This window comes from Arachis hypogaea, chromosome 14, assembly GCF_003086295.3.
Source record: "Arachis hypogaea cultivar Tifrunner chromosome 14, arahy.Tifrunner.gnm2.J5K5, whole genome shotgun sequence".
Lineage (NCBI taxonomy): Eukaryota > Viridiplantae > Streptophyta > Magnoliopsida > Fabales > Fabaceae > Arachis > Arachis hypogaea.
The window spans coordinates 4031077-4053625 of NC_092049.1; the positions used below are offsets into that span (position 1 = coordinate 4031077).

Here is a 22549-nt window from a genome sequence, read left to right on the forward strand (position 1 = left end):
GGTAAGATTCTCAACCCTAAGTGAAATGCTTGAAGTGTTGTGTTTAGTTATTGAGTTGTTATGTTTTAGATGTGCTATTGTGGAACAGGTAGTGTGTATATGTATATTGGAGCTTGATTGATGGTTTTAGAAAGCTTTGGAGTGGAGCTATAAGCTTGAAAACCTGTCGGTGAGGTTTTGGAACGTTGAAAGTTGAAATTTGGAAGTGTTCCGGGTTGAGCGGGGAATCGACCAAGGTATGGTTTCAGTTTCCTGTATCTAAAATGTAATGTAATGTGAAAACTTAGGCTAGTGACCCTAGGATAGGATTTTGAAATATTGATGTAGTTGTTGGATGATATGGATTAATTTGAATATATGAATAATGGTTGATTGGTTGTGAGTGGTGCTAAATGTTGATAAACCATGTAAGGTTATAAGTAATATGAATGATATTCCTATTTGTTGGTAAGGTCGAGGCTCTTGTTGATGAGTATGAAAATTGTATGTGATATTGATATATATATATATATATATATATATATATATATATATATATATATATATATATATATATATATATATATATATATATATATATATATTGATTGGTTAAATTAAACATTTATTGGGAGATTGAGATGTGAAATGTTGATTATGAATTGAATTTATTGAATTGAGATTTGGTTAAAAGTGGAAGAATTGGTGGGTTGGGGATTGAATGGGATGTTGGAACATGCTTGATGTTAAGTGGCTGAGTTTTGGTTGTTTTAAAAAGGGTTTGGAAGTTATGTGTTTTGAAATTTGGAGGTTTTGCAAATTTTGTGAAAATAGTGGTTTTTGGCCCAACTTTGAAGGAGCATAACTTGGTCTCTGGACCCCAATTTGTGTCAAATTTATTTAGAAATGAAATTGGATCCAAGATGTTTATGTCGTTCGAAGAACGGTAGAAAAATGTTTTAAAATGAAGAAGATATGCTCGATCAAAGTTTGGTGTGCAAAGTTTGGTGTGCAAAGTTAAGCATTCAGGACTTAGCAGCTTTTCAGGTTTCTGCTAAGTCCGCGTACGCGATACGCCCACCGACGCGACCAATGGCTACTGCCTTAAGGTTTCGCATACGCATGGTGTGGGTCACGTACGCGAGAATGGCATTTTTGAGGTTGCGTACACGACCACCTGGCGCGCGACGCGAGCAAACAATTCGGGTTGATAAGTTCGCGTACGCGAACCAGTGATGCGTACGCGAGAAGTTCAGCTTGGCCAGGGTGCGTACGTGAGAAGGAACACACGATGCGAGCATATGCTACTGCCTATGCTCCTCGCGTACGCGATCCCCTGTTTCTCAGCAACTATGCTTTCTGATTTTATGCAGTCCTCCAGCGTTCAAAACCCTGTTTTCTCTTGTTTAAAGCCTAATAGGTGGTTAGAGGGTTATGAAGCTTAGTGAGGGCTGTAAGAAAGGTAACTTGTGAAAGAAGTAAAAGGGAAATCTATGATGAATCATGATTGATTATGGCATGAGTTACTGAGGAGGATGGTGGGAGTGTTGTGTATGATATGAGCCGAATGGCTGTATGTGATGATGGATTATGGCTGGTTATGAATTGTGATTATAAGCTGGATGGCTGAGATAAATGTTGATTTATGGCTGAGTATGAATGCATATATGCTGATTAATTGATATTGTGATTGTTGCACTTCCACTTATCTGAGATACGAGTTTTCCTGGGTGAAAGCAGTGGCTAGCCACCACGTGCTCCAAGTTGAGACTCGATACTCTGCTGACCCTATGTCGTAAGTGTGGCCGGACACTGTGAAAGTTTCGGATGAGCTCGCCCCCGTGAATAAACACCAGTGTGGGTGTTGTGTATATGTGTGTTGATAGTTATGATTGAGTATAACTCGAGTTGGGGATGTGCGACAGAGGGACATTCCAATGGTTAGCTACCAGGACTTGTCGGGTTAGCTTTATAACTGACAGATGAGACTCATCAGCCACTAGGACAGGCATACATCATATGCATTATATGTGATTTATTTGGAATGCCTAATCGACTGCATAATTACTTGCTATTTGTCTAACTGCTATATCTGCTTCCTATTTGTGAATTTCCTTGCTTGATATAATTGTGTTTGCGATAACAAATTACCGATAGCGGTTGGGAGGTTTGAAGGATTTGGAAAGGGGAGATTTAGTTAGACTGAAGATCCTTAGTTAGTTGCCTATTTTCATTTCTCTTGGCTTAGTTATGTTTATACGCTTTAATTATGAATTGGGAGTTCTAGGATTGCCTTCGGCTTTCCCAGGACATTATATGTTAGATATTTGGGTACTGTTACCATGCTGAGAACCTCCGGTTCTCACCCATGCAGATTTTGTGGTTTTCAGATGCAGGACGTGAGGCTCCTCGCTGAGGCATGCTGGAGACTTCTGTTTTAGCAAAGATCCTTAGCTCTTGGAACTCTATTTTGGTTTTATGTACTTTCTTAGATACTTATTATCTCCACTGTTTACATGTAGTCTGTATCAACTCCTCTTAGAGGTTATTTTGGAGACTCAGGTTTTGTAACTCTGTATTTTGGGTTTTCTTTTGGGCTGTTCCTATATATCTATATATGTATAACTATGTGCTCGGACTGGTTACCATAAGAAAGTAAGAGCAACTTTTTCAATATAACCATTTTATTTGAATCACAGGTTGTAAAATATAGGTACTTATCATTTTTCTCATTCATTGTCTCCACATAATATCCATTTCGGCAAATACTTGTTAAACTCAACAATTTTATTTAGAGACTTAGTAGACAATAGTGCATTATATTTTATGAATTTCGTTTATCAGAAAATTAAATTATAGCTCTTTCAAAACTTTCAATCACATTGCTTGAGTCAATAATAATATTAAGACATTTTTCTTTTGATACAAGATAAGTAAAATAAATATTGATTTTGAGAATAGTGTGCAAATTTATACCATTCGCATGATAAATATCTTTATTATATGTGCTTATCATTTTTCTCAAAGATAAATAATAATAATAATAATAATGTTCATACCCTGGCCCAATAAATAGGGCCCAAGATCTAAGCAAAGAAGCCCAACCCAAAGGGTTGGCCCTCCTCCAGTACCAGCCTTCGTCCCAGAAGTCGGTACTAAACACGACCTGCTCCAAAGAAGTCGGATACGAGGGTTAGCTGGCAGATAACACTCATTCAAATGAGTAACTGCCCCTAGAAACTCTCTAACCACTTCATAGAGCCATATCTTAACCTCCCTAAGATATGGGAACGGTTATCCACCTAAAAAGGTGGCACTACTTCAGCGGTGGTTATTGGTTCACCACTATAAATACCCTGACTTCCCTCAGGTATCACTAAGTTCCAATACATTCTCAACTTGCTCACACTCTTGCTAACTTAGGCATTGGAGTGTCTTTGCAGGTACCACCCCCCATTCTTCCACACGCACAAGTCGGACGGAGGAACACCGAGTTTCAGGTTCACTCGATAGTCACCTCCCTCACGCGTTTGGGCCAACCAACGTCATCCGGCCCACTAATCTCTGGTTACCCACCGTAACATTGGCGCCGTTGCCGGGGAACCGAGAGATTAACCAGTGATGGCGGAAAGATCCCCTGAAGAAGGTCATGTGGAGACAGATTCTGATCAAGAGAATTTGAACACTGGAAACAATGAAGCAGATCAGAACCTCCACCAGGAAGCCAATGATCAAAATAAGGAAGGCACCTCCGGAATCAAAAATCCGAAGGTGAACTCCTCGGAGGGGCGCGAGTCAGAAAAAGAAGGACCCCCTCTCGCTAGTGAGCTTATGGGATTAATCCATAGCCGCCTCGAGCAGCTAGAACAGGAGCGGGAACGACAAAGGGAAGCTGAAAGGAACCTAAAAGAGGAGATGGAGCGACGAAAAGAGTTAGAAAGAAAACTCTTAAAGTTAGAATCCTCCCTCAAAGGTCGGAATTCCCACGACGATAGAGAAGATTCTCCCTTAGGAGAGAAAGATCCGTTTAGCGAGGACATAATGAGGGCAAAAGTTCCGAGAAACTTTAGAAGCCCTGATATGGACCTCTACGATGGAACCACCGATCCAAAACATCATATGAGCAACTTTAAAAGTCGGATGTATCTGACCGACGCTTCTGACGCTACGCGATGCAAAGCTTTCCCGACAACCTTGTCAAAAGCAGCGATGAAGTGGTTCGACAGTCTCCCTCCGAGGTCAATTACCAGTTTTGAAGACCTCTCAATAAAATTCTTGATGAGGTTCTCCATCCAGAAGGACAAAGTAAAACATGCACCAAGCCTCCTGGGAATAAAACAGGAGGTCGGGGAGTCCTTACGGGCCTATATGGAAAGATTCAACAAAGCATGTTTGGAGATTCAGGACCTGCCCACCGAGGCAGTCATCATGGGGCTAGTCAATGGTCTTAGAGAAGGTCCCTTCTCACAGTCCATATCAAAAAGACACCCCGCCTCTTTAAATGATGTACAGGAAAGAGCTGAAAAGTACATCAATATGGAAGAAAACGCTAGGCTAAGAGACCCGAGTTTGCGAATCGGGCACCCTCCCTCAACGAAAGAGAGGGAGAGGGAAGCGAAGAAGAAGGAAGAACTCGGCCTCGATAGGCCAAGAAAATACCACTCTTATACTCCACTGAAAATTCCTGTAGTGGATGTATACAGAGAAATTTGCAATACCGAAAGGCTGCCTCCCCCCAGACCCATTAAAAATAAAAAAGGGGGGAGCCGCGGTGATTACTGTGAGTACCATAAGATATATGGGCACTCCACAAATGACTGTTACGACCTTAAAAATGTGATAGAAAAGTTGGCCAGAGAAGGTCGGCTTGACAGATATCTCATAGAAAGGTCGGACGGTCATGGAAAAAGAAAGTGAGAAGATACGGATAGAAGAGACCCACCACCACAAACTCCGGAGAGACATATCCATATGATCTCAAGAGGATTTGCGGGAGGGGGACTCACAAAATCCTCTCGTAAAAGACATCTCAAGAGAGTCCACCAGGTCGAAGAGGGGTCCTCCGACCTTCCGACCATTTCATTCACAAAGGAAGACGGGCGAGGAATAATCCCCGGGCACGATGACCCAGTGGTAATTACCATGATCCTGGCAAATGCCCATTTACACAGAACACTAGTGGACCAAGGAAGCTCAGCAGACATCCTTTTTAAGCCCGCTTTCGACAAACTAGGTTTAGATGAGAAAGAGTTAAGAGCCTACCCCGACACCTTGTACGGATTAGGTGACACGCCAATAAAGCCACTAGGATTTTTACCCCTCCACACCACCTTTGGAAAGGGGGAAAAATCAAAGACTCTGAGTATAGACTTCATAGTCATCGACGTGGGGTCGGCCTATAATGCTTTAATCGGCAGAGCTACCCTTAATCGACTCGGAGCGGTGGTATCGACGCCCCACCTCTGCATGAAGTTTCCGACCTCGTCGGGGATAGCAACGGTGAGGGGAGATCAGAAGCTGGCAAGGAAGTGCTACAATGAAAGCCTAAACCTGAGAGGAAAAGGCAAAGAAGTCCACACAATAGAACTCGGGGGAGCAAGGGTTAAAGAAGAACTGCGACCACAGCCCGGGGGAAAAACTGAGGAGATTCAGGTCGGCGAAGAGGAAGGAAAAAACACTCACATAGGAGCCAACCTAGGGGAAACCCTAAGACAAGCGTTGACTAAGCTCCTAAGAGATAACTCCGATCTCTTCGCCTAGAAGGCCTCCGACATGCCTGGGATAGATCCCGAGCTCATGTCTCACAAGCTCTCGGTCTACTCAGGGTCCCGACCTGTGCAACAAAGAAGACGCAAGCTTGGCCCAGAGCGAACCCTAGTAGTAGAAGAGCAAGTGCAGGCGCTCCTAGAAGCCGGTTTCATCAGAGAAGTCAAATATCCAACATGGCTAGCCAATGTAGTGCTAGTCAAAAAACAAAACGGTAAATGGAGAATGTGCGTCGACTACACCGACTTAAATAAGGCATGTCCCAAGGACCCTTATCCACTACCAAGTATTGACGCCCTAGTGGACTCTAGCTCGGGGTATCAATACCTGTCATTCATGGACGCTTACTCAGGATATAACCAAATCCCGATGTATGAACCAGACCAGGAAAAAACATCATTCATCACGCCCAAAGCCAACTATTGCTACGTGGTCATGCCATTTGGATTGAAAAATGCAGGGGCCACATATCAGAGGCTGATGAATAAGGTGTTTGCCCCCCACTTAGGGAGCTTAATGGAAGCATATGTCGATGATATGTTGGTAAAAACCAAGGAGGAAGTCGACCTCCTATCCGACCTCTCACAAGTCTTTGATACCATAAGGTTGCACGGGATGAGACTAAATCCTGCAAAGTGCGCCTTCGCAGTGGAGGCAGGAAAATTCCTAGGATTCATGCTAACACAAAGAGGGATCGAAGCCAATCCCGACAAGTGTAGAGCTATCCTAGAGATGAAAAGCCCGACTTGTTTGAGAGAAGTCCAACAGCTGAATGGCCGACTAGCAGCTCTCTCCAGATTTTTGGCAGGATCAGCATTAAGGTCCCTTCCACTGTTCTCCCTACTGAAAAAGGGGCACCAGTTTGAGTGGACTCCCGAATGCGAGGAGGCGTTCCAGGAGTTCAAAAAGTTCTTGAGCCAACCTCCTATCTTGACCCGACCTATAGCCGGAAAAGACCTCGTCCTATACCTATCCGTGGCAGACAAGGCTGTCTCAGCAGCCTTGATAAGAGAAGACGAGGTCAGTCAACACCCAATCTATTTCATCAGTAAAGTACTACAGGGCCCTGAGCTAAGGTATCACAAATTAGAAAAGTTTACCTACTCCTTAGTAATAGCCTCTCGAAGGCTACGGCCTTACTTTCAGGCTCACACAATAAGAGTCCGCACGAACCAACCCATGAAGCAAATCCTCCAAAAGACGGATATTGCAGGAAGAATGGTCCAATGGGCAATAGAGCTCTCCGAGTTCGACTTGAAGTACGAAACTCGGACGGCGATTAAAGCCCAGTGCCTCGCCGACTTCATTGCAGAATATGCAGGGGATCAAGAGGACAAACCAACTACCTGGGAACTCTACGTGGATGGATCCTCCAATAAAATAGGAAGCGGCGCAGGCATAATATTGGTAGATGAAAGGGGAACCCAGATAGAAGTTTCCCTCAAGTTCGAATTCCCAGCTTCAAATAATCAGGCAGAATACGAAGCCTTGATCGCAGGATTGAAGCTGGCTGAAGAGGTCGGTGCTATGAAAGTGATGGTATACAGCGACTCCCAAGTGGTGACCTCCCAAATAAGTGGGGAATATCAGGCAAAAGACCCAAATATGAAAAGGTACTTGGAAAAAGCCTCGGAGCTCCTGGGGCGCTTTGTAGAAACCGAGGTGAAACACATAACTCGGGATCTAAACAGCAGAGCAGACGCCCTATCCAAGCTAGCAAGTACCAAGCCAGGAGGAAATAACAGAAGCCTGATTCAAGAGACTCTCCAGGAACCTTCAGTGGTAAAAATGGAAGACACACTAGAAGTCTTTGAAGTGGTCGGATTAAACCTCGGATGGATGAACCCCTTAGTCGAATACCTAAAATTCGACATCCTCCCTAAGGAGGAAAAAGAAGCCCAAAAAATCCGAAGGGAAGCGCAACACTATACCTTGGTGAAAAATGTTCTCTATAGAAGGGGGATATCAACACCATTGCTAAAGTGTGTACCGACCTCAAAAGCCACCGAGGTGTTGGAGGAGGTGCATAGTGGAATCTGCGGGAATCATCTCGGAGCCAGGTCATTGGCCAGGAAAGTGATCCGAGCAGGATTCTACTGGCCAACCTTACAGAAAGATGCCACAGAATTTGTGAAAAAGTGCCAGCCATGTCAAATGCATGCAAATTTCCACGTGGCTCCCCCAGAAGAGCTCATTAGTATCACTTCTCCATGGCCCTTTGCAAAATGGGGAATGGATTTGTTAGGTCCTTTTCCCCAGGCGCCAGGACAAGTTAAATACCTAATAGTGGGAATAGATTACTTCACAAAGTGGATAGAAGCAGAACCACTGGCCACCATCACTGCACAAAGAAGTCGGAGGTTCCTCTACAAAAATATAATCACAAGGTATGGGATACCTTATTCCATTACCACAGATAACGGAACCCAGTTCACCGACTCCACCTTTAGAAGCCTGGTAGCCAGTATGAAAATTAAACACCAGTTCACCTCGGTGGAACACCCACAAGCCAATGGGCAAGCCGAAGCAGCCAACAAAGTCATTCTGGCAGGGCTGAAGAAAAGGTTACAAGAGGCGAAAGGAGCTTGGGCTGAAGAGCTCCAACAAGTACTATGGGCTTACAGAACAACCCCCCAATCCGCCACTGGAGAAACACCCTTCCGACTAGTCTATGGCGTAGAAGCCATGATCCCAATAGAGGTCAACGAGCAAAGCCCAAGAGTGATTTTCCACGACGAGATCAGGAATATACAGGGGCACAAAGAAGAGCTCGACTTGCTCCCTGAAGTCCAAGAAGAAGCTCAGATAAGAGAAGCAGCGTTGAAACAAAGGATGACTACAAGGTACAACAAAAAAGTCATTCGAAGGAGTTTCACCCCTGACGACTTAGTCTTAATCAGAAACGACATTGGAGTCAACAAATTGGGGGAGGGAAAACTCGCTGCTAATTGGAAAGGACTATACAAGGTCAAGGAGGTCTTAGGAAAAGGCTATTATAAGGTGACCGACTTAGGCGGCACCGAGTTACCAAGGTCATGGCATGCTTGTAATATGAAAAGGTACTACAGTTAAAAGCGAACTCTACTCCCTGATGTACTCTTTTCCCAGCTTCATGATTTTTTCCCAGAATCAAAGGGTTTTTTCTGAAGAAGGGTTTTTAACGAGGCATCATAGTAGGGACTAAGGGAAATAAATTATCAAAAGCCCTTAGTAGCAATAAGGTACCTCCTCGATTAATAAAGATCTTTTTCATCTTAAATATCTCTTTTAAATTCCCTTTTTTATTTTCTTTCTACGAAACGCGCCGATTTAAGCTCGACAAAACGTGAAAATCCCATGAACCGACCTAGATGGTCGTCAGGATAAAACGACGAGGTACAAGTCGGCGTAAAGAGGCTATAGAAGTCGATCATGATAAACTAGGAAGCAATCTGACTCATAAGTCGGAAAACGAAACCGAGTAAAGTTAAAATGAATCGCAAAAGTAGCCTAAGTCACGAAAAACTCAATAAAACAAAATTGAGTACTAGGAATAACAAAAAGAGATAAGGAAAAACTAAGAAAAAATAGTAAGGCTGCCTTGAGAATCAAGGAAATTCAGAAAAGCAGGCAAGCCCCAAAGAAAAGGTTTTTCTAGAAAAGATCAAAGAGTCAAAAGAACCACGAACAGAAAAAGCATGCGCGCATAAGGTAACTCAAAACCCTTATCCAAAAAAGGGTACTTATTTTTTAACCTACAAAACCCTTATTAAAAAGGGTATTATAAAGTGTTTTGTTTACGGCCTTAAAAGGCCAAAAAATTGTTCAAACACTACCAAAATAAATAAAGAGTTTAAAGAGGGGCCCACAGGCCGGGCCCCAATAGCCAAAATCACTTTTTAAGAGGATCACCACCAGCAAAGTCAGGGGGAACGCCAGGAGCAGGAGTCGAAGAGGAAGTCGGAGGAATGGTAGAGGAACTCGGAGCGTCCTTAGAGCGAGGAGGGGACTCTATGATCCTCTGCCCCCGAGTCTTTAAATCAGACTCAGACTCCACCACGGGGACAGGAGGATCCACGATGGCACCATCAATAACAATCTTATCAGGATCCAAAGGAGAAAGGTCCAAGTCAGGAGCAATAACTCCGACCTGTTCCTTGAAAATCCTCCAAGCCTCGTCAGCACCATCCGCAATAGAGTCCTCCAACTCGGTATAGGCCTTCCGAGCATTCAGCAAGTCATTCTTTACAGACACAAGATCAGCAAATAAACTGTTGTAGCTGGCTTGCGCTGCTTTCCTCAAATCCATCTCCATGTTACATTGGGCTTGAACCTTCTTCCCCTTCTCCCGGAGGCTGTCTCTCTCCTCCTTCAGCTTGGCAACTTCCCCCTCCAACTCCCTCTCATGATCCTGATATATACGAAGCCTACCTTCCAGCTCCTCGACCCTCGAGGTCGTCCCTAAAAAGCTGATAGGAGTCTTCTCAAATATATCTAAGAGTTTGCCACAAACCCCCGCCGTCTTAAGACTCTCCTCAACCACAGTGGTGAGGTAGTGCCGAACAGAAACATCATCCATACTCATGCGAGCATGAGGATAAATGTTCTTCCGGACGAACGCAAGAGCGTCTGCCTCACCAGAAACGCCAGACTCTAGGATCTTGCGCTTCTTTGGCTCTGGTTCGGGAGTAGGTCGGACGGGAGGGGGTGGCAGAGAGGGAGCAGAGGAAGAAATTACAATGGGTTGAGAGGGAGTCCCAACATTCCGAGGAGGAGGAGGAGAGACAACTGCCCTAACACCACCAGATCTGGCTCGAGACTTGGCCTTGGCTTCCTGAACCCTCTGGTAAGACTCTTGAGCGTTTATCTTTGCCATCTCTGCAAAAACAAATTGGTAGCTAAAAATCAAACAAGTCGGTAAAAGAAATCGCAAATCGGAAATAAGCGAGAAACACAAAAAGCTACCTAATTGTGACTGGACAAAGGTCGGCGACCCCTGGAGAAATTTTTTAGTATCCAAGTATGGGGCCCTCCCCCACACTTCTCGGAGGAACCCCACAATGGCTGCTTCTACCTCATTTAAGTCGTCCAGACCATATTTCTCGCAAGGGGAGGCCTCCAGCCAATATAAAGGAAATCGGGGAGAAGAATGATCATCCAGGAAAAAGGGGTGGTGACCCTCTACAGCTTGCACTTTGAAAAAGTAGTTCTTGAAGTCATGAAAGGACTCGTCAAAAAGGGTAAAAAGTCTCCGACCTTGTATGGCTCGGAAGGACACCCACTGTTGCTTATTATTTAGCCCACTAAAGGGCTTGGTCATGTGGAAGAGGTAAAAGAAAATCCTCAGAGAAGTCGGAAACTCTAGGGCCTGGCTGATAAATTGATAAATTTTTAGAAAACCCCAAGAGTTGGGGTGAAGCTGGGTGGGAGCAACCCGGCAATGACGCAATACAGACATTTCAAACTCTGAAAAAGGGAGAAAAACGCCCAAACGAGTGACCATACTCTCATACATAAAAAAGAAATGAGGGTCCGTCTCGTCGGCCCTCCCGAAGCAAACCCGGTCTTCCGGACCCGGGACTACCAACTCGTACTTCGGCTCATCTTCCTCAGAAGCGCAAATTCTATAGTGAGTACGAAGGTGGGTAATAAATTCAGTATCAACCGAGGGCTCCTCCCCTAGGATCGTAACATCAACCCACTGGGAGAGAGCATCTACGGAAGCCATTTTCTTTTTCTTAAAAAGGGTGACAAGAAACCTACAAAAGAAAAGGAAAATCAACACACGGTCTCTAAGGGAAGGAGTACGGAACTAAAGCCTACAAACCAAATCTACCCACAAGATAAAGACACGCAAATAGAACGCATATTACAGAAGGGGAAAGAACTAACCTTTATCCGGAAATAGGGGTTGGAAGCAAAAGCCTTCGAAAACGCAAGAATGCAGCACGAACGAATGCAAGGGAAATTTGAAAGATCGCAGAAACGAAACAACGAAAGAGAGGGAAAGTATTTATAAGAACGTTAGGGGCATAATGGTAAAATTGGGGCAATCATTAATGAAGATGCACCGTTACCAAGGCCATTAAATCCCTACGCACGCCCCTAACGGACACGACGCTTGATTAGACGTAACTGTCAGAACCAAAAGGTCACGAAAAACCACGTCGGTTCTTAAACCATCACGTCGGTCCTCTTGCAAATCGGCCACAACCCCGAGTTGAATACTCGAACCCAACTCTTAAAAAGAAATTGGGCTCGAGTAGGGGCACTGTTCATACCCTGGCCCAATAAATAGGGCCCAAGATCTAAGCAAAGAAGCCCAACCCAAAGGGTTGGCCCTCCTCCAGTACCAGCCTTCGTCCCAGAAGTCGGTACTAAACACGACCTGCTCCAAAGAAGTCGGATACGAGGGTTAGCTGGCAGATAACACTCATTCAAATGAGTAACTGCCCCTAGAAACTCTCTAACCACTTCATAGAGCCATATCTTAACCTCCCTAAGATATGGGAACGGTTATCCACCTAAAAAGGTGGCACTACTTCAGCGGTGGTTATTGGTTCACCACTATAAATACCCTGACTTCCCTCAGGTATCACTAAGTTCCAATACATTCTCAACTTGCTCACACTCTTGCTAACTTAGGCATTGGAGTGTCTTTGCAGGTACCACCCCCCATTCTTCCACACGCACAAGTCGGACGGAGGAACACCGAGTTTCAGGTTCACTCAATAGTCACCTCCCTCACGCGTTTGGGCCAACCAACGTCATCCGGCCCACTAATCTCTGGTTACCCACCGTAACAAATAATAATAATAATAATAATAATAATAATAATATGAAATCTTTTAAAATATTTTATGTATATGATAGAAAAATAAAATAAAACAAATAAATGTGTATGCATAGTAAAATCATATTTCTAAACAGAACCGAATGTCTAAATAGTACTGTGCATATGAGTAGTACCATACAAAAGAACGATATCATATACCAATTTTTTTTAAAAAAATTTGCCATATCATTTAGAGATTTTGAAATTTTTAATAAATTTAAAATAAGAACATAAATATTAATATTTTATTAAATATTACATTCAAATACATCATACGTGAAAAATAAATGCATAAAAAATAAAATTCAACAAGAAATAAAGTTTTTACATTATTTTATGATATAAATATTTAGAAAAATAATGAACCCAAATATTAAATTTTTTTTATCATTAATTAAATGATTAGTATTTTCTTTAAGATCCCCAAAAAAATCAAATACTTGGTACTGAGTGATGTAATGTTTAGCAACACTCTTAGAAACAATTTGTTTTTTTTTTTTTTGTCATTATTTTAAAAATGCTTGATAAAGATCAACTAAATACTTTAGAGTACAACATATACGTAACTAATGGCCTTTTTCACTACAATGGGAATATTAATTCTCTGTTGTCTTATTTGTGCTTGTTTGGGCGCCATTAAATCGATAAAAAAGGATATTTTTTCAATGAAAAAATATTTTTTTTATTTTTTAGTGTGTTTGACAAATTTCTAATAGTAAAAGTAAAAGTAATAGAAAAATCAAAAAAATATTTTTTTTGAGAAGTTATAATTTACATCTTTTTTTCTTAAAAAAATATATTTTTCACATAATAAATGAACAAAAAAGTATTTTTATCTTATTTTATCCAAACATAATTGATAGATAAAAAGATCTTTTTACATGAGATATCCAAATATAAAATCACTTTTATTTTTGTTAAAAAAAAATATCTTTTTCGAGAATGACGTACAAACAAGCAATTTGTCCATTATTTCTCTTTATTATCTCACTTCGAGCGAGTTCTTTTCTTCTGGTGAGTTCAGATAGTTTAGTTTCACTATCACTTATAATAAAATATTTAATATCCGTATTAAACAAATAAGTCTCTAATAAATTTTTTATAATACAATTAAATTTTAAATATCATTGTAAAACAAATTAGTCCTCCATACAAAAAGATCAATATATCTCAAGAACCCCTAAATTAACAAAAATTTATTGAAAATCAAAATATACAATTTCAAATTTTTTAAGAACCAAATTAAATGTTTACTCTCTTGTCAATAACATGCGCTTTTTGGTATCATCTTAGTAATTTATCGTTAAGTTACTAATATTTTCCTCCTTATACCTTGTATTTAAACTAATTAGTCAATTCCTTTTTTTTTCCAAGTGTTGCGCGCAATCATTACACTTGAAAAAGGCAAGTGGTTTAGGTGACGGTTTGCAAAATGCAAATTGGTGCACCGATTCCAACAATGCCCAACAAATTCTGAAATGATTTGGGGATCCTTTCAATTTTTTTGGAGAGTGAACTATTAATTCGGTCTCTGTCCATTTTTAAGAATGACAATGTGACTTCTCAAAATAAAATTGATCTACTTCGGTCCCTATCCTCTAGTTCCGTCACACAACGCAGTTCCTGTGCGTTATTTTCCGGTGAGACCTGACGAAAAATGCTGAGCTGTCACGTTTGAAGCGTGACCTGTCACATGAGCTAGATGACGTGTTCATTCAGTGGCTAGGTGGACAAGTTCAAATGGACAGGGGCTAAATTGTCCAACTCTTTCACCCTATAAACGACGTCGTTCGAGCGGGAATTAACGTTTCAGTTGCTTCTGAAACGTGTTTCCATAAAACCCCATCCTCCAGCCTTCACATTTACAAGAAAACCCAGCAGGAAGCATGAGCAGCAGTAAAGAACCACCGTCGAGTTCCATTGATGGGAGTGGAAGATAAGTTTTTAAAGAGGAAGGCAAAAGTGCTCTTAGCGTATCTGTAGGAAGTGTTGGTGTGCCGAAGAAGAAGAAGAAGTTCATTGCTCCACGATGCCGTTGTGGGGCGCATGCGATACTGTTTCTCTCCTCAACAGAGCAAAACCCTAACAGGTTATTTTATAGATGTCCACACTTCAAGGTAATTTGAAATTTAATTTAAATTTCTTTGATTTTAACTCCTTGTGACATCTTCTTAGCTATGGGTATATTCTATAGAGTTCAACATCGCATTGCAAATTTTTTGCATGGTTGGATGATTATGTTGCATTATTTGAAGTGTTACCCAGAAATTCTTCTTTTATGGAGGGTTGGAAGCTAGATCAAAGTCAGATACCCAATGCTGCTGTTGTTGATGCTGAAAAACTCAGGGAACTAGAGGGTAGAGTGACTGGGTTAGAGTTGGAACCTAAACATTGTAATACCAATAGTGGTACTAGCTGCGTTAATGTTAAAGCTGTGGTTATTGTTTTTGTATTTGGAATTGTGATATCCAAATTTAAGGCATTTGGCTAGCAGGAAACATTATGTGATACTAGTTTTAAAGTGTATGTTTTAAAAAGTGTATGTTGTTTAATTTTTAATTTGTGTTGCTAACTTCAGAAGTATGTATGTTGTTTCAGATGAGAAAATGATTTTATTCAATGAAAATAGTCTGTTACTAATTTGATGCATTCTAGCAGCATGTAGTTACACAAATTAATCAATGAAAAATGTTAGATAAAGAAACACAAAAGATGTTTTATATAAAACATGTACACAAAACAATCAATCATGTCCTTGTTCAGCATAAAAAAAGGGACAACATATAGCCCTTTAACAACAAAAAGAAGGCCAACATGTAGCCTTAAACCCAAAACATCTTCCAATTAAATCTAGTAGAGTTTCAAACTAACTTAAACATGCATACATACACTTTCAAATAAAGCAAAGTTTTTCCTAAATTTGTAAACACCAACATCAAAATAATAACAAAAAGAGTTCAATTTGATATCATCTATGTCAACAGCCACGCAACAGACATCAAGTTTGCCTCGGAGGTCTAAACTCAGGGGTAGGAATGAACTTCGATGAAGTCTTAATGAGTTTCGATGCCACCCAACCCCTATCGGCCATGTTGCTACCATAGTCTTTAGCACAGGTGTGCTCATCTATCAGAGTTTTCACCTGGAAACACCTACTAGCATTATTCCATGAGGTTAAAATCAACCATGGACAATCCTCAGTAGCACATGCTGCCCTTAGCCTATGCTTCTCATTTTTTATGTATAACACATCCTTTCCCTCAAATATAAAATAGTCTTTCAAAGCCTTCTTAAATAAGTCCATTGTTGGGAACATCTGACCAACCTTAAACACTACCTCTCCATACTCAGTATCCTCACTAAAAGAGTCATATGCTGTCCTTCCCTCATCCTCAGAAGAAACTGGGCTATTAAAAGCCTCACTCTCATACTCATATGGTTTCTCATAATCACTATCCATCTCCACATCAGTTGGGACTGAGCTTGGGTTACTAGGCCCATCACCCATACTAGGACCCTCACCTGATCCACCTACAGGCCCATGTCTCTTCTTTGTTTGTCCAGCCCCAATACTTGGTCCCAGCCCATTATTTTGACCCTCTATCCCCTCCTTGCCAGATCCATCTCTTAAGATATGCCTTCTTCTAACACCGGAATATTTTTTAGAAGTTCTCTTCTTAGCAGTTCTTGGTGATTGGCTTGGCCTACTACTAGATGAACCACCCTTCTTACTCTCATTCTTCTTAGGTGATACTATTTTTTTAGGCACACTATAGTCTTCTTCTTAGTTCTTTTATCCTCATCAGTACTCTTATCTTCAGTTTCATACCCAGCAGCCTCATTACTCATCTTCTTCTTTGTTGAAACTCCTTTTTTTGGAACCTTTTTCTTCTGTTTTTTTTCTTCCTCATTACTGCTATCATCTGCCTCAAATCCAGGAGAAGGAGGCTTGTAAGGCTCATCCTCTGTTGTCTCATATCCATCATCAGATGATATGATGACGATGAATCCATCACAACAGTCTCCCCAGCCACATCTTCTTCAACTACTTCAGGCATATCCACATCGTGTTCAAAATAGATGTATAGCTCATCAGTTTCCTTGTACCTCAGCTTACCCTCCCTCATCTGATTAATTTCTATATCTCCTCTAGTTACATGAAGTCCATCTTCCATATTAGGTTCTCCCATATCAAGCCAAAACATCTGCTTATACTCCCGGTAACCCAATTCTTTAAATAATTCAATGAAGTCAAAGAAATTTACGTAATCCAAGTCTAAAGGGGAAAACCTCTTCACTTTACCATGCAAGTAGCATAGAACACCCTCAGAGTTTCTGACAAATCTTCTCCCATGGTGAAACACAGGAATGACCATATATTCATACATCTGCAATAAACTCTCCCTAACAATAAAAATGTTTTCACAAGAATGACCATCATTGTATTATTTATTTTTTACAAAAATGCACAAAAGTTTAGGGTTATTTAAACTTTTCCATAACCAGGACCACAAAGGGTTGCAGACAACAATGGTGCGTTGTCAGAAGGAGAATCAAAATGTTGGACCACACAAAGCACAAGGGACAAATACTATATAGAAAATCACTAACCTGGATTGTGTGAAGCGTCGTCACAGGATTCCGTCCAGCTCCATCAACAACACCACCAAACTGCTGTCAATTATGACGTCGTCAGCACCCTTGTAAGCAGCAACGTCAGCTCTTCCCTCCACCAACCCAGCATCCACAGTGGTCTCGAGAAGTGAGGAAGCTTTTCTCCTAGGATTTTCTTGTAAATGTAAAGGCTGGAGGATGGGGTTTTATAGAAACACGTTGTTTCAGAAGCAACTAAAACGTTAATTCCCGCGCAAACGATGTTGTTTATAGGGTGAAGGAGTTGGACAATTTAGCCCCTGTCCATTTGAACTTATCCACCTAGTTACTGAATGAACACATCATCCGGCTCATGTGACAGGTCACGCTTCAAACGTGACAACTCAGCGTTTTCCGTCAAGTAGGGACCGAGTTGGTAGTTTACTCTTTTCCTCAATAGTAGTTTATTTGTATTTAACCGGATTTAAGTAGAAGTTTGGAGATTTGTAATATTTTTTTTTCTTGTTGATAATCAACAGGACTAACACCCCAAGAAAAAAAATGTAAATAGAAATGGTTCTAGGAAACCCTGAAATCAGCACAAAATTGAGCAGAAGATTTGTAAGACAATTTCTAACCAATTATAATGAATAAGTTGCGTTGTGTGCGAACCCCAATAAAATAATGCAAAAATGGTTAGTGTCAAATTTAATCATATTACAAACTCCCTTTATAAAGGAGCCAAATCAGTATTACCAAAGAAAATAAACGCTAATGGATTTTATGTCTTTAACACCTGAACCTTCAATGAATGTAATTATCAATATACCCATCTCAATCCAACCAAGCATAAGCTAAATATATTTAAATCCAAACCCTGAACGTCAACGAGTACTAATCAGCAATAGTAAGATCAATGTCAACCCTGAAATCATCTTCCACTCATTTCAGCCACCACCGATACAGCAAAACTTCGCCTCAACTGAGTAGGGAATGTTAAAATGGCAAACATATATTGTGTAGAAAAACAGATTCGACTGCATGTAAAGCTCCCCACTGCATACTCTACAAACACTCCCCCACCAAACTTACTGCCCATAATGATAAAGATGTAAAAAGAAACTCCTAATATGTTAGCCACCGCCATTACTAACACCAATCAACATTTTACAACCCCTATTGATGTGGTAATAATTACCACCACCGTCTCCCTCGATGATTAGCATAACTGTTCAAAACAATGATGGCTAGGATACTAGAAGGGAAAGAGTAAATTGAAGACAATAAACTTAAAAGAATTAAAAAAAAGTGGGGGAGGGGAGAAAAATGATTCTATGGGTGTACATCCGCACCTAATCTCTATGTATAGTTCTATTGGGTGGTGGTAATCAATCCCATGCACTGGATGCCCCGGGACCATATGCTCCACCATATCCACCAGATGCCCCATATCCACCGCTGCTGTTTCCAGCATTGTAGTAATCAGAACCACCCCTATTGAAAGAACCTTCTCTTCGAAAGTCTCGGCCACCAAAACGCCCTCCTCCCGATCGACGGTTCCTACCTCCAAATGAAGATCGAGCAGCATACCGTGAGAGCCATGCGGGCACTTCTTGATTTGCTTCCTGCATTAGTTCGGCTAAAGATCTTGCAAGGGAGGCATTGTTGTCATTAAAGAATGCAGTTGCGAGGCCTTTCTTTCCAGCACGTCCTGTCCTTCCAATCCGGTGTACATAGTCATCAATATCATTTGGAAGGTCAAAGTTAACCACATGGGCAACATGAGGAATATCAAGACCACGTGCAGCGACATCAGTGGCAACCAATATGGGTGTGTTCCCACTCTTAAATGACCTTAACGCCATTTCTCTTTCCTGCAGGCATTCACAAACAGCTAAGTATATATACAAATCCCAAGCATACAAAAAAGGTATAACACAACCAATACAATTCTCACCAAAAAAAGAAAAATAACTAGCATACGAATTTGATGTAAAGACTTTCAAACTAATTATTATAACAAGTTGAAAAGGAAGTCAGCTTTCACAAGAGAGACAGCAAAATAAATGCAGCCTTCACCTTCATACAAACTAATAATAAATCAGATGTCGGTCTGAAATATACATGTTTACAACGGACTAACCTGCTGGGTCCTGTCTCCATGAATAGTAGTAGCTGGAAAACCATTCATGCACAACCAATGTTCCAGTGCATCGGCTCCCTTCTTTGTCTCCACAAAAACTAATGTCAAAGCTTGCTGCATTACAGGAAATCAAGCATGAAATAGATTTAATCTCTAGTGAGTCATTTTTCTAGAGTTTAATATAAAGTTCAGAAACTATACAATCCAAAATCACAGTAGTTCATCCATCAGAGGTAACCATCACACCTGAGAGAGCAAAGACAAAACGAAAAGGAGTAGAAATGCACTTTCTGTGAAATCAGAATATGAGATAATACCTTTCCTTGAACACCATTTGCTCTCTGTGCATGAAGAAGGTCCATAAGATGACTTCTCTTGTCAGACTCCTGAACATACTCGACTCTCTGGACAATTAAATCGGTACTTGACCCAACTCTTCCAACAGCGAGAAAAATGTATCTTGACAGGAAATCGGAGGCTAGTCTCTGCATGTCAACCATAAATTACAACAATAATTCAGATATGTTCACAACTGAGAGAGAGAGAGAGAGAGAGAGAGAGAGAGAGAGAGAGAGAGAGAGAGAAAATATATGTTTCTCAGATAAGCAACGCCCCCAAGTCCTACAATACACTAAAAGCATATCTTGCTAACATAGATAAAAGGTCTTCCAGAAATTTAAAGAATGAACTAAACCTGTATCTCTTTAGGAAATGTGGCACTGAATAGCATAGTCTGTCTTACACCTGGAGGGGGCATATCCATTTGTTCAACAATCTTCCTTATTTGTGGCTCAAAACCCATATCCAGCATCCTATCTGCCTCATCTAGTGCAAGATATCTGATCATCTGAAGTGAAACTCTAGCTCTCTCCAGCAAATCTACCAGTCTTCCAGGAGTTGCGACAAGAATGTCCACCCCCTTCTCAAGATCTCGTAGCTGGAAAATTCATAACTTATTAGTGAGATATAATATCAGATACTAAATGTTCATACTGCCATTGATAAGTAAGATATTTCATTATAGGCTATACAGCATCTAGACTCTAGCCTACAAATTGGATCAATTCAGCCAAATTTGCAGCAAGAACAAAAGCACACCAGCTACAGTGACATGTTTATAAAATTTCCAGATACTCTCAAACTATGATTGGTAATTTATGGCTTAATCAGCACATCTTCACATTTCCAAAGAAACTGTAGTTCATAAACACTCATACCCTATCTCATTAGGTGGAGAACATAGATCATTCAATGGAGCAACTACGACAAAAATTGAAGCATCTCAAAAATAGCATCAATAGTAGCATAACTAATCCTAGGTAAAAGAGAACAGAGAACCAAAAAAAGATAAACAATTGCAGAGAAACCTGATGGTTTATTGGAGCTCCGCCATAAGCAACAACCACCTTAACCCCTGTTTGATATGCAAACTTCCTAGCCTCTTCATGTATCTGAAACCAAATCACAACATTTCCCATATATTTTCACTGCAAAACTGCACCAAATTTAAATATGTCACAATACATAGTCAATATAATCAACTCACTTGCATTGATAGCTCCCTAGTTGGTGAGAGAACAAGGGCAAGTGGATAAACTGTACGCACCCCGCGAGGTGGCCTTTGCACAGGTTGGCCCCTCAAAATTCCACTGATAATTGGGAAACAGAAAGCAGCCGTCTTTCCAGAACCAGTCTGTGCACAGGCCATCAAATCCCTTCCAGCAAGGGAAATTGGTATGGCATGCCGTTGAACAGGCGTCGGCTTAACATATTTGCACCTCATTATATTAAGATTAAGCGCTTCACCCAAGTCAATTTCAGCAAATGTATTCACAGGTGGTGGCACATTATCCCCGCTTGTCTCCACCGGAATGTCCTCATAGGCATCAAAATTTATCCCCGAGTTCTCTTGCTCATTAAATGGTTGCTCCGTATCATCCTGATCTCCAAATGGATTGACCTCACGGTCCCTTCCGCGATCCCAACCCGCACTTCTGTTCCCCCATACATTTCCTCGGCCACCACTGCTGCCAACCCCAGAACGGTTCTCGGCACGAGGTGCACCCCAACGTGATCCAGCATTAGCTGTACCAGCCCCAGAACCAGAAGTTGTACTGCCACTATACGGAGGGGCAGGTGATTCAGCCAAAGGCCGCCGGTTCCTCAGATGCGGAGGCACATAAGTAGACCTTGAAGGAGGTAAACTGTTACCAGTTCCAGCATTATTGACTGAAGTACCAGCACCTGCGTTCTCAGCTGCAGTATTCGCAGCCAAATCAGCCCATGAAGCTCGCATAGTCAATCACAAACAAGGGGAAAAAAAAACACTCCAAAAGAAAGCCCTTTTCTTCCTTCGTGTCCTTAGTTGCCCAAATCAAAACCCTCGATAGAAATAGAAAAACCCTAATCAAACCCTGCAATACAACGAACCCAAATCAGCACCTAACAGAAACAGGAACTATAATTCAATAACGCAAGCATAGAACAATTGGGAAAAAGAAAAGGGTATAAATATGCACAACAATGCTGGTGTCCACATTTATGAACACGAAAACAAAACGTAGGGCGAGTTTCAATACCCTAAAAACGGTGCAAAAAGATGATTGGATAAGCAAGGTGATCTAGAATGGGGAAGCAAAAGGCAATGCAGCAAAAGGAACAGGAGTTTGAATGAATAAGGAGGAGAAGAAGAGAAGGAACCTGTATCTGTATTCTTGAAACTTGAGAGATTTATTAAAACCCTGAATTGGAAGGAAGGAATATTGGAAAGGGAAGATGGAGAAACCCTAATTCTGGCTTCTATGTATTTGGAGACACCACGGAGAGAGCGACACACAACCTTCAAACTCGCATACAAAAATATCTTTTCTGCCTCTTGATGCGGCGTGCGGCCCCTCTTATTGTTTCATTTAAATTTAAATTTAAATTTAAATTCAACAATTCTTATTCGAATTCAATTTATTTTTACTCTCAAACATTTATAAGTCACCGTTTTCAAATGAGTCTATGCACAAAAGTGGTTAGTTGGTTATTAATGATATATTTATTCGCTACTCTCACTTTTTGTTTTTAAAAAAATTAATAATTAAACATTTCCTTCTTTATTTTTTTGGTTTTTTAAAAATTTTTTTATATTCTTTTAAATTTAACCAGTAGAATCTCTCTACTAAAAGTAGAGTGTCTCGTAAGAGAAAAATACGTACGAGTTATAAAACCTTATAGCAAAAGCTCTGCTAGGGTTTCGACCCAAGAAA

The 22549-nt window shown here is 41.0% G+C and overlaps 1 protein-coding gene across 1 annotated transcript; it reads right to left on the reverse strand.

Moving 5' to 3' along the window:
- Nucleotides 1-17770: 17770 nt before the first annotated feature.
- On the reverse strand, nt 17771-22307 carry LOC112741019 (DEAD-box ATP-dependent RNA helicase 37). Its single transcript, XM_025789819.3, has 7 exons — nt 21996-22307; nt 20842-21709; nt 20663-20746; nt 19990-20232; nt 19613-19780; nt 19296-19409; nt 17771-19026 (listed from the first exon to the last, which is right to left on the reverse strand). The coding sequence occupies exons 2-7, from the start codon at nt 21589-21591 to the stop codon at nt 18541-18543; spliced, it is 1845 nt and encodes a 614-aa protein (XP_025645604.1). The 5' UTR covers nt 21592-21709; nt 21996-22307; the 3' UTR covers nt 17771-18540.
- Between the last annotated feature and the right edge of the window lie 242 nt (nt 22308-22549).

What these genes read in the sequence shown, in the direction of transcription:
- LOC112741019 (XM_025789819.3), bottom strand. Translation starts at nt 21,591, where the DNA reads ATGCGAGCTTCATGGGCTGATTTGGCTGCGAATACTGCAGCTGAGAAC. An exon ending in CATTTCCTAAAGAGATACAG is followed by an intron (nt 19,781 to 19,989) that starts GTTTAGTTCATT and finishes GTTGACATGCAG; the next exon opens with AGACTAGCCTCCGATTTCCT. An exon ending in ATGGAGACAGGACCCAGCAG is followed by an intron (nt 19,027 to 19,295) that starts GTTAGTCCGTTG and finishes GAATGCCTGCAG; the next exon opens with GAAAGAGAAATGGCGTTAAG.